The sequence below is a fragment of the Protobothrops mucrosquamatus genome, unplaced genomic scaffold (assembly GCF_001527695.2).
Source record: "Protobothrops mucrosquamatus isolate PMUCROS unplaced genomic scaffold, P.Mucros_1.0 scaffold14, whole genome shotgun sequence".
Classification (NCBI taxonomy): Eukaryota; Metazoa; Chordata; class Lepidosauria; order Squamata; family Viperidae; genus Protobothrops; species Protobothrops mucrosquamatus.
In genome coordinates this window covers 1,429,953-1,442,192 of record NW_015386401.1, presented here as the reverse complement: position 1 = coordinate 1,442,192, position 12,240 = coordinate 1,429,953, and the positions used below count along the sequence as shown (strand labels likewise).

Sequence of the window (12,240 nt, the reverse complement as noted above, 5' to 3'; positions counted from 1 at the left end):
TATTTTGATTTATTGATTTATTGATTAACCCAGGTAATATACATAATGGTTTTGATTTATTAAAGGGGATATTGTATTATTAAGTAGATGATTTAATATGGTGGGAAATAGATAACTTTTAGGAAATAGAACAAGATTACATTCAAATAGATAAAATGTGTATTTTGGATATTATATTTTGTTATGAATTGAGACAATCTTGGTTACCCAAAGTCTGAAAATTATAAATATCAAAGGTTAAATTGGAATGTTGATGAGAAACTAAAAAGTGGATAAAAATTAATACCAGGATATGGATTGTTTATGAAGATTGAATGTAATTAAGAAATGTATAAGCTAAAATTTATTGATGAATGTAATAATGTTTTTTATTGAGTTGATATAACTAGAACTGTACTAGCTTGAATACGAGACAGTATATGTTAAGACAGTGGTTCTCAACCTTTTTAATGCCGCGACCCCAACCGGTCATAAGTCGAGGACTAAACCGGTCATAAGTCGAGGACTAAACCGGTCGTAAGTCGAGGACTAAACCGGTCGTAAGTCGAGGACTACCCAACCGGTCGTAAGTCGAGGACTTTCCCTGCCCAGGAGCACCGTGCATGCGTGGTTCCGCCCCCTGCGCCAGCCGAGGCATAGCTGGCAAGCGGCAGAGACGGAGCAGGCCGACCACCAGCTGGCCCAGCCCAAGGGAGGTAAGGCAACCGCCGGAAAAGGGGGAAAAATGGCGGACAAAAAAAATGGTGGACAAAAAAAATGGTGGACAGCCTTGCTTGGCGACCCCCATGAAATGGTCGATCGACCCCAAATGGGGTCCCGACCCACAGGTTGAGAACCACTGTGTTAAGGGAAAAAGAGAAGAAATATCTGATGTGGTAACCTGAGATTTGCGCTAAAGATTTTGTTATCGAACTATTGATTGACCCAGTCACCATGTTGCTTTTTAAATACCTAAATGTAAAATTGGAAAATTAATAAAATATTGTTAAAAAGAAAGAAAGACAAAGACTCCTAAAATCTACATCCCCCACCCAGAGAAGCAGGACATGACACAATAGGATTAACCCACCACCATTAGAATACCAAAAGGCACACTCAGGCTCAGGTCAAAGTTCATAACACAGGAACAAGAACAATCTCAGACAGGAATAACTCCAAGCTTCAAAAGAGTCTAGCAGATAATATTAAAAATATGTTCCAGGTCTAAATTTTATAATATTTTAAGAAAGAAATTTAGAGATGATTTGGTATGATATAACCTGAGCAGCTGTGGCTGAAGGGTTCATGTTGCTTCTTCACTGGTGAACACTGCAAATGGGCCAGGAGTCCCAGTTTCATTAGCGTGACATTTCTCATACCTTAATTCTTCTTTTCTTTTCCTTTTACTTACTTCCTCTTGATCCTTCATATTATGAAATCCTTTCAGTTAAGGACTTGGCTGAGCGACTGAATAATGCTTCTGCCAAGGGTGTGTCAGCTTGTTAAGCTAATAGATTTGCCTTCTCCAGAATTAGCCCCACACGCCACAGTTGGCACCCAGTTTCAGTAGCAGACGGGTTCCCAGGGCACAAGTCGAAAAGCTGGTCTTGAGGCAAGAACCATGGACTGGAAACTTCACTCGGTTCAATATTGTCTCAGGAACATCTTTTTCCTCTTAATGCTTTGTTTCCATATATGGATTTCAGGTAGGGCTTCTTCTTCTTTTTCTTCCAAAGGTTTTGTTCTTGAGCAATAAAAGTGGCTTATCCTGAAGACCCTGGGCGCCAATTTCCAAGACTATGTAGTTGATGCTCTCCTTTTTTTCCTCTTTGTCTGTGGTGCCTTTGAGTCAGTCTTAACTCCTGGCAACTACATGGATAAGTCTACACAGCTGGAAGTGGTTCACCATTGCCATCTTCTTCCTAGGGCTGAAAGGGAATGAGGGACTCAGAGGTGGTTTCTACGCTTAAGACAGGATAAAAACTCAACATATGCTGGTTTCTAGCCCGGTGACTTTAACCACTATACCAAACCAGCCCTCTCCTTTCATTTGAAAGGGATATAATTAAATATTTCTACTAAAACACAAATGTGATTATGGAGAGGAAAGGAAGCTGAAAACTAAAAAGCAAGTGGCATTCCTGCCACTAAAATTTAATTGTTTAATCTACTCTTCTTATATTGCTTGGCATTAAAAAAAAGACAGATTTTTAAATTCTCCTTAGAGGAAATCTCTGGATTCTGGTCAGACCACAGAATTCTGATGATATATTAGATTACATAGATTTGTTCTGCTCCTGTCACCACAGTAAAATAGCAGTTATTCAGGGACAGGATCAGTTATCAGCCTGAAATCTGAACCTGATAGTTAAATAGTGACGTGTTTTTATTTTTTTTTTATCACTGCTCACATTTATCAGTACAAAAAAAGAAGAGCTTGTACTTCAAAATATTAAATATATTTATTTATAAATTGTATAAATGTACTACTGTACTAATGTATGTATGAAATATACATAGTATATATACCTTGTGAAATATATCTCCAAATATACATATATTCTACTGTGTACGTTCGGTATACTAAGCATTAGTACAGTTTATTTTTTAAAATAAAAATAATTAAATAGATGTTCCAATATTTTCTTCTTGCACTCCAGTGAGTCATCTTGCATAGTCCTGGACTGTTCATTTACCACTTTTGAAGTCCACTAATATACAGATGTTTTTGTAGTTCCTTTTTTAACAAGAACAGACCCAATTTGTATTGGCCAAACCAAATAGGTTTGTTGGAGCGCAATTATTTAATGCATTTAATTAAACAATCATCCTTCGCACTTCCAAAATTATAAATAGATGAACTGGTGTTCAACATTTTCTTCACTAAAATTTGCAATGAAAAATGAGTACATTAGAATGCAGACCCCAGGGAAAATTCATGGCTAGTCTAGAAAAAAGAAGGACTAGGGATGACATGATAGCAGTATTCCAGTATTTGAGGCACTGCCAAAAAGAAGAGGGGGTCACAGCCCCTTCTCCAAAGCACCTGAAGGCAGAACAAGAAGCAATGAATGGAAACTAATCAAGGAGAGAAGCAATCTGGAAATAAGGAGAAACTGCCTAACAGAACAATTAACCAGTGGAACAACTTGCCTCCAGAAGTTGTGTTTGCTACTTGTCTCAAATGGTAAAGAGCAGGCATGTCAAACTGTCGGCCCGTGGACCGGATGCGTCACCCCGAAATCGTGCCCACCCCATTGCTGGCAATGGGGAAAAAGTCCCGATTACATCGCGCAACGTCACGTGACGCCGCGAGTTTGACATGCCTGGTATAGAGTCTCCTGCTTGAGCAGGGGGTTAGACTAGAAGACCTCCAAGGGGTCCCTTCCAGCTCTATTCTGATTGAATTTAATTCATTACCAATTATGCACATAGGGGCACTTATAGAAATATGTACTGATTTTGCGTCTTCGATGGTGCAGAGAAATTTGAATGCAAGCTTTTGAAACAAAATGGTGCATGTTAGAGTTTCAAAAATTTTAATTACTAACAATGTTACCTTTGTAAACATTAGAAGAGCCAATTTTATTGTGGTGAAGTGGTGAGAAGGCAGGTACAGAGTCTGAAAAAGAACAAGGATGCATGTTTCTTTTTATCTTGTTGACATATCTCCCTATGATTAGGGACATCCATGGGTGTGGGGGAATCAAAAATGCCTATTTTCATACATTTACAGATTAAAAGAAGTGGGACTTCCATCAATTGGTCATCAATTTGACTATGTTGTTTAAAAATATAAACTATCGCAGCCTTTTTCTTATTTTCTTCTTGTGATAACACAGAAGCATAAACATCTGACAGTGGTTTGTTAAAAGAAGTGGTTTAATATACAACATATAACAATATTCAGGGAGCATACAGACACAGTCTCTTAAAGAGATACTACCCCCAAATACTCTGCTGACTCATTCTCTATATATCACTTCTGCCGGTCAGCTACTAAATCATAATTACCTTGACAATTTTTATCCCTACCTCACAAATACTCATGCCCCAGAATCTCTCTCTAAGCTAAATAGAAATGTAATACTACTTAGGACCATATGGTTTTTTTCCTTTTCTGCTTGATTTTCATATGCTAATGAATAAAAAATAATAAATGGGAGGTTATCACATTGCCACTCTAAAGATAAGCCCTCTCTTCTTGGGAATTTGCTTAGGGAAAAATTAGAAAAGTTGTTGGGGTGGGAGGGACCTTATCAGTTTGTTTTCTGCTCAGTGAATGTTTCCGGGATGGTCACAACTGCTGTAGCAGCTACTTTATAGTTTGGAAGCTTTTTCGTTGTGATCATAATTCCAGATCTGCCCATCAATTGAGCTGCTACATTTTCCTGTTCCTTAGTGACCTGATGTGTTTTGCCAACATTCAGACCTGTGATTTTGAGGCTTGGCCCAGATGACTTTCAGATTTGGCTTCTTTGTTTAAAACCGTGAAGTTGCATCCCAGGGCATTCGCTGAGTTTGTTTTTTTTTTAAAAAATTAAAGATGGCATCTGCATACAATTTAAGCCTTCCTCCTTTTTGTATGTGCGCACACCAAAGGGGTGGGGCTTTAAGTACACAGTTGTGATTGTCCTCTTCGCTTTCTGAATCCTCCTATGAAATCCCTCTTGTACCCACTTCATATTAAATATATTTCTCACTTCTACCAGCCTTAGAGGCAACATACTAAGTCTGAGGTTAAATTGGCCACGTGATGTGTGTTTCACATACTTTTCCATATAACAAATTGGAGGAAACAGTATAGAAATTAATCATCAGGTGTAATTAGAAACTGGTTTATGTTTGTGATCTGCCAAACTATTCTGGTAGTTAAGCAACAAAAACATCTAACATGTTTGGTGTGTTGGAAACAATAGTTGACAAGGATGCAGAGAAGGATAAAGAGGCAGTTTTGTCAGAAAAAACTGTTCTGTTTCTCGCGTTGGTAGGCGTTGACACGAGGCAGAGTAACAACAGGTCCTTTCTTTATTCAGGCTTAAACAGAACTCTCTACAAAATGGCTCCGCCCCTTTTTATACATTCACCCTGGGGCGTTGTCAGCCAATGAATGCAACATATTTTCCCGCTCAAACGCATGCTCAGTAACTCTGAGACAGCCTGTCTGGCTCAGCAGGCCATGTGGTCTGCCAAGGTCTCAGTGCAGCTCCCTGCACTTGCTCCATCAATCAAGCTCAGGACATAACAAAAACCATATACTTCCTCCTATTATCTTTCAGATAATGGCAGTGAAGGGTATTCTTTACTGACCAGGAATAGATTATTTGCCATTGTGACGGGGTGGGAGAGAAGGAAAAGGCCTGTGTGCTTCAGATTAGTTAGATGGGACTCAGTCACAGGTTTAAAGGTTTCCCCTGTCCAGCCATGACCGACTCATCTCCGATTCTCAGCTGAGGGAGCCTTGTTGTCTGAGAGAGACGCTTCCATCACCATCAGGCCAGCGTGAGAGTACAGAACTCAGAAGCCTCCCCACCGAAGCAATACCTATTTATCTACTCGCATTTACATGATTTCAAACTGCTACCTAGGTTGGCAGGAGGTGGGATGAGTAATGGGAGTGCACCCTGTTGTGCAGCATGGCTTTCCAGCTGAGAACCCCAGGGTCTTAACCTCTGAGCCATTGCACCACCCACTCAATCACAACTCTTCACAATTTGAGCCAGGGTACCCAACAAGTACATTCTTATTGCTGAGAATTCTGGGAGTTGATGTCCACAGCTCTGGGAGTTAAAGTCCACACACTGGGAAGACACCAAGGTTAGGGAGTACTGGTATTGTACATTTATTCTCTATTCTGCCTTTACTATATGCAATATGTATTTCTGTTTACATTTTTATTGGAGAAATTTGGAGAAGTAGCAGAGAATTGAGTAACTGAGCTGACATAATCTCTGCACCCTCTTACAATTTCTTTGCTCCGTTGGAAATCAGTAACTCTACCTTCGTATTTTCATTGTGATTTTTAGTTTATAATCAAATGAGAGTAAAGTAAACGTAGTGTTTTATATTATAATATTAGAATAGAAATGGGTCAATAATGTTGATTATTCAATGCTGTGACTTTATCATAAAAAGTGGAAGATTCCCCAGATGTCTGGTAAAAGCTGGGATCTGTTGAGATGCTTCCAGGCTTATCAAAGCCCTGAAGACTTTTGGATTTAAGGAATTGTAGTGTGGATTGTGCAGCATTGTGCAGTTCTTTGGATTAGAGGGCCAAATAAACAATCCTTCTTTTGCACAACTTGGTTTCTGGTAACTCTGTTCTAGATTTACTTTTCTCTGGGAATGCCCCAGGACCTTCTACAAGCAAACATTGGGCTAGATGGACACTTTATATTGAGATATTGTTACTCTATTAGAAAGCAATTGCCACCCAAAGAGGATTATCACATCACATAATTTTTATACAGAATTCCTTAGAATATTGAAATTGCTTGGTGTACTTTATAGCAATAGTCACAATCTTGAGATACCCATTCATGTTTAGGATGGACCTGGCCTAATGTGTCAAGCAATTAAATTAAGTTGAGTCATGGATTCCAGCTGTGGTACACAATCTAAGATGTCCAACTTTGTCACAAATATACCAATTGCGGAGCAAGTAAAGCAGTATGCCCTAGAGGCTTTTGCCACAAACGATGTGTAGAAACCACAGGGACGTAGAGGCAGGTTAAATATTGAGAAGATTTTCCAGACAGTAAAAGGTGTCAACCAGTGCACCATGTCAATTCCCAAGATAGTGTGTTCAGTAGATATCTTCAAACAGAGACGGGATACTGATTTCTGATATTCCAACCCTGATTTTGACCATTAGGAACAATTCTGTAACTCTGAACAAGAATCTGCCATGTGAATTTATTCCACATCTTGGGTCTTTACAGAACAGCCCACTCCCTTTTGTATAGTATCCCGTTACATTCTTGACAAAGTGCTACCAAGGTCCTGCAAAGTCCTCTGTTCTCAAGGCTTAACCCATCAATCTTTCTTTTGCACAACTTGGTTTTCAGCCCCTGCTCGTCCTTCTTGCCCTTTTCTGGACCCACAACAGACTGAGAATAACAGTTACTTTCAAACTGTGAAAAGCATATACTTGTTTTCAAACTTCTGTAATGCACCACTGAACCCATTGTTCATGACAGGAACTACAAGATACAAAACAGTGATTATATACTATCAGTTCTGGTTTCCATATCTGACATCCACTATTCCTCTTCCAGCTGTTTCTCCCACTTCCAAACCTCCAATGGCAACCGAATGCTTTACGGTCAACTTCATTGCAACTAATTTGATCTATAGGCCACAGATGGATAATCCCAAGTCAAAGCTCTTCAGCTCAGCGCAAGGAGTCTTCGGTAACTTGGTGAGGAGACAAATGCATACTTACCCAAGTAGCTCTTCCACATAAGATTTTCACAAAATAGTCAGCAATAGTGTTTTACTACCAGCAATAAATACATAGCTTTTCCTTTAAACCTAGCTGGGACAGATATTGAACACCAACAACATTGGTCCTGAATTGATCAACTGTAGTATATCAACGTTAAGGTAAGTAATATGGGATGGAGATTTTTTTTGTGCTATCTAAATGCCCTGTTATGGGGATGACTTCTCACAACATTTACAGTACTTGAGACAACCCATAGTTTGTTTCAGCTTTAGTCTGTAACACATCACATTTATATAAAAATCTCTAAAAGACTCATTTCCTCATCTTCATCCCAAAACATTTCTTTCTTCAATATTCATTTCCTACCACTGTGTTGGAGGCTCCATGGTTAGCTTCCTCCATGCCTTCCCAAAATCAGGTTTGAAGTGGAATTTAAAATTTAAAAACACCAGATTAAAAATACTGTCTGAAAACTTCCAAACCTTACCTCTGTGAAATCATCCAAAGTCCTCTACGGCCTCTCTGGATCTGTCTCAAGTTGTGTTTTTCCATTCTCAGATCTGTGAATCAGGGTAGGAACACCGGAGTAGACAGTGTCTGTTGCTACGGTAAAACCGCTACAGCTCCCCCTTTTGATCGAGTGAACATATATCGCAAATTCATAAATGAGACCAACGGTTTCACCAGGATGGAGAGGTACAACCTGTATCCAAACAGCCTTTTTGTTAATGGTAAGAAGCAGAGATTGCTTTCATGGCTAAAGAGGTTATGAGGTTGGCTGGCTTTGAATCGGTTCTGACCAGTGTTACCGGTATCTAACGTAAGTGATAGTTCTTCTCTGTGACACAAAGGAGAAATGCCAGAGGGCTACAAAGCTTTCTTTAGCTTTACCAAACTCGGGCTACAAAAGTTCAGATGACCAGTAGTTTAAACAACGATGTTTATTAAGCCGTCTTGGTCATTTGGAATTTTGCAGTCCAGACATGCTGGTTCTGTTCTTCTCGATGATTTTTTTCTGACACAGTCTCAGGACCTCCTTACAAGAAATCATTGGACTAGGTCAATGGTGGTGAACCACGCGTGCCAGAGGCGGCACTCGGAGCCCTCTCTGTGGGCACACGTGCTGTCGCCCCAGCCCCGCCTCTCCCTGCGGCCCCCTCCTCACCAGCAGCCCCCCTGGAGGAGAGTCGCCCATGGGCACAGCCCGCACGGAGCAGCGCAGCCAAGAACATAGCCGGGCAGCAGGGACAAGACTCTGCCCTCATGCCCCATAGCATGCAGATGATGCTGCGGGGTGTGGGCGGAGGGCATGGCTGCCATGGCACTGCAGGGTTGCCTGGGCGATCTGCTGCGGCGGGCCATGGAGGCGGTGGGTGGCCCTGCGGGTGGGTGGGGCAGGGGTGGGCGGGGGCAGAGCAGGCAGGGCGGGAGGCGGAGCGGGGACGGGGGCGGTTTTGGGGCATTCGGTCTCTAAAAGGTTCGCCATCACTGGACTAGGTGGACACTTTATATAGGTCACAAGGCCTACTTAAACTAAAGACTGCTGCTATTTGGGGACCTTCAGGATAATTCACAACCCTACTATCTGAGATTCGTTGAGATGGAGTAGTTGGAAGTATGTAGGAGAAATTTATCGTAACTTTTTTTTCTCATGGTGGAGAGCTTGAGAGCGACTTCCCATATCATTGTTCTTTTATGCCTTCTTTAGTGACTCTCTTTACATTTTTACAACTCTGTTTTCATTTCAGATTACCATGAAGGATCACAACCGACCAGTAAGTACACCTTTACAGAGGTTTCTTGAGCCATGGAATCCAACTGTGGTACACAATCCTTCTACATAGGATTTTCATAATATAGTCAGCAATAGTGTTTTAGTATTGGCAATAATTACATATTTTTTTTCTTTATGCCTAGCTGGGAAATATATTGAAAAACAGTGACATTGGTCCTGCTTTGATCAACTGCCGTTTATCAACATTAAGGTAAGCAATATGGGTTGGATATTTTTTAGGGATCCGTAAATACAGTGCTTTTTTTCTAAAAAAAAAAAAAAAGGTGCCAGAACTCACACACGTCATACAACCCGCCTTGCCTACCCTACAAGGTTCCATCCAAAAAAGGTGCTGGAACTCCGTTCTGGGCGTTCTATGAGAAAAAAAGCCCTGCGTAAATGCCCTTCTGTGGGGATTAATGGATTCTAATATAGATCTCTCACAATACCTTGTCACATTTGAGAGAATCTATAGTTTATTTCAGTTCCATTTTTCTACATGTCACTATTATCCCCATTCTGATTTCTAAAGAATTCGGTCCCTCACTTTCATCCGAAACAATTTCTTTGCTTCAATGTTTGGTTGAAATGAGCTTGAAAATAAAGAGGGGCATACTAAATAGTCAAACTGGCGGGAAGAAAAAAAAATGATACAAAGCAGTGTCAAGAAAAGAATCAAGGATATATGTTGCTGAAATACAGCAGAGCTGAACTTGAAGTCGTTTCATACTTCAGATTGCCAGGTAAGTTCCAAGATCTGTACACCTGTTGTGAATATATCTTTATTTGGATCTTTTCCTTCTCAGACCTGTAAATCAGAGAAAGTACACTGGAGTAGACAGTGTGTGCTGCTATCGTAAAGCCGCTACAGCCCCGCCTTTTGATCCAATCAATATATATCAGAAATTCGTAAATGAGACCAACCGTTTCACCAAGATGGAGAGGTACAACCTGTATCCAAACAGCCTTTTTGTTAATGGTAAGAAGCATTAGGTTTGCTTTCGTGACTAAAAACCTTTGAGGCTGTCCAGCACTGAGTTACTTCTGACCAACATTATCTAACTTAAATAGTAGTGTGTCTCAGTGACAGCAACAAGAGATGCCAGTGGGCTACAATTTTTTTTCCTATGTCTACCGTATTTGGGTTATAAAAATCTGGATGATCACTAGATGGCAGCAGTGCTTATTTGCACCTCATGGTCATTTGGAATTTTGTAGTCCAGAGCTGGTAACTCTGTTCTAGATTTACTTTTCTATACGAATGCCCCAGGACCTTCTACAAGCACACATTGGGCTAGAGTTAGATGGACACTTTATATTGCGATATTGTTACTCTATTAGAAAGAAAGTAATTGCCACCCAAAGAGGATTATCACATCACATAATTTTTATACAGAATTCCTTAGAATATTGAAATTGCTTGGTGTACTTTATAGAAATAGTCACAATCTTGAGATACCCATTCATGTTTAGGATGGACCTGGCTTAATGTGTCAAGCAATTAAAAATGGCAGCATGATGTGTGAACATTTAAACCTTTCTTAACAAATGATAAATTTTATCAGATGGGAAAAAGAATGGATGAAAGATTGATGTTGCTAAGAGAATGTAGACTTTAGAACTTATGTCAGATGGGCTAGTCTTAGAATGTGGAATAAATATAAATATAGATTCTGCCTGAAAACACCTTTTTGGCTTTAAGTGCAAGAACCATTTTATAGAAGAGAAATGATATGTGGTTCATTTATTGTGATGTACTAAAATTTTTATAAGGGGATTGTAAAATGAAATCAAGAGAAGATTTAAGAACAAAATATTCTTGTCAATGTTTTTCTTATGTACACTTATCAGAAAGTTTTAGTGGATAAAAGATTTTGTGGTTTTGAACAATATGAGACTGAGTTTGAAATATAACTATGTACTAATGATGAACATGTTATTGCTAAGATGTACAAACCTCTGATGAAATATCAGAAGAACACATGAAAGAATGTATGATAAAATGGGCTAAAATTTTTGGCTATAATATACAAATGAATCAATGGGAAAATATGTAGCTAAAAGACTGAAATTTAGATTATGTTGTAATCTCAAAGAGAATTTTTATAAAATGATGTACATTGCTATCTGTCAGCAGAGAAACTGTTTAGAATGTATAAAGGCACTTTGAATGTTTGCTGAAAATGTGAACAACATGAAAGGACATTTTAATCACGTTTTGGTGGACATGTAAAAAAGTAAAAACATCTGGATACAAATTCATACTGTACATTAAGAAGATTGTAAAGGTTAAAACTTCAACCAGAGACTTTTCTTTCGGGACCAATGGACAGGCAACTAGAAAAAAGCCATGGAACTTTGTTTTATATATTGTAGGGTTCTGTAACTGGCACTAGAAAAAGAAACAAATTGTGTAGCCTTGCCTAACTATTGCTATCTCGCTTTTGTAATCAGTGTTTGTGTCAGGGACAAATTTCATGCAAGCTTGGGAAACATGTACACGGATGCGATGTAGTGAAGGAAGGAATAAGGGAGTGTATAGGAATGATTGATGTCTTCCTTGTATGGTAATAACTCTGTTGTCTAATGTTGGTTGGTTGACAAAGTTTATAAAGCAATGCTACTAACTTTCCAAGGTGTGGCACTTCTGAACGTAACTGCCAGCATTCCAGATTGCTTGCCACCCAGCTGTTTTACTTGATCAAATAAAGTACTGTTTCCTCAAGAAGCCTCTGTTTGAGTTGCTTGATTAGATTTTTATGGTATCTCAGATTAAGTAAGGGCCAGTGACCTTACATTTCTGGCGCCCGAACAGGGACATTGAAGGTTGTGTTTCTTCAAGATGGTTTCTCATTGAAACTCCCTGTGAATGAATACTGTTGTGACTCAGCAACCTTCAGGTATGACAATCAGGAAAACCAGCATGGGCTAGCTAGGAGGTTAAGAGCGTTCTCAGACTCTTTGTGTCTGATGACCTCAAACTAATCAGGGCTGTCAGAACCATGATTGTCTGAATCCTGAATGTTTAAGGTGGCTTCCA

At 39.6% G+C, this 12,240-nt stretch overlaps 1 protein-coding gene across 1 annotated transcript; it reads left to right on the top strand.

Annotated features, from left to right (window-relative positions):
• Window positions 1–1,499: 1,499 nt before the first annotated feature.
• LOC107282868 (mucin-16) lies at window positions 1,500–11,928 on the top strand. Its single transcript, XM_015810702.1, has 7 exons — window positions 1,500–1,685; window positions 7,257–7,399; window positions 7,517–7,584; window positions 7,985–8,157; window positions 9,175–9,201; window positions 9,344–9,411; window positions 10,007–11,928. Exons 1-6 carry the CDS (start codon window positions 1,601–1,603, stop codon window positions 9,367–9,369), a joined length of 522 nt encoding a protein of 173 aa, XP_015666188.1. The 5' UTR covers window positions 1,500–1,600; the 3' UTR covers window positions 9,370–9,411; window positions 10,007–11,928.
• Window positions 11,929–12,240: the final 312 nt, after the last annotated feature.